This window comes from Buceros rhinoceros, unplaced genomic scaffold (assembly GCF_000710305.1).
Source record: "Buceros rhinoceros silvestris isolate BGI_N320 unplaced genomic scaffold, ASM71030v1 scaffold4667, whole genome shotgun sequence".
NCBI classification, from domain to species: domain Eukaryota; kingdom Metazoa; phylum Chordata; class Aves; order Bucerotiformes; family Bucerotidae; genus Buceros; species Buceros rhinoceros.
The window spans coordinates 86,697-86,998 of NW_010423834.1; the positions used below are offsets into that span (position 1 = coordinate 86,697).

The window sequence follows — 302 nt, forward strand, 5'->3', positions numbered from 1 at the left end:
GCCGCACGGCATCTCGGGACTTGTAGTTCTCCGGGCAGGGCGACATGGCGGCGCGGCGGACGCTGGCAGCTCTCGGTGCTGCGCTCCTCATTGCCGCTGGCGTCCAGGCTAGCAAGTACTCCCGGGAGGCCCAAGCGGGCTTGGCGGGCGCCGGGGGCCAGCCAAGCGGCGGGAGGTCGGGGAGTTCCGGGTGGTGAGGCTGAACCAGGTCTGGGAGAAGGCGCAGCGGGTGAGTGAGGCGGCGCGGGAGTAGCGGGGACGATGGCGGGGCTCTGGGCGGGGGACCTGGGCAGGGTCTGAGG

General features: G+C 72.8%; 1 protein-coding gene across 1 annotated transcript in view; it reads left to right on the forward strand.

Moving 5' to 3' along the window:
- LRPAP1 (low density lipoprotein receptor-related protein associated protein 1) overlaps window positions 1-302 on the forward strand; it is an 11,811-nt gene continuing 11,509 nt past the window's right edge. Inside the window, 2 exon segments of the mRNA XM_010140555.1 lie at window positions 1-152; window positions 155-229. Of these exon segments, the coding sequence (XP_010138857.1) occupies window positions 45-152; window positions 155-229 (183 nt within the window). The 5' untranslated portion in view covers window positions 1-44.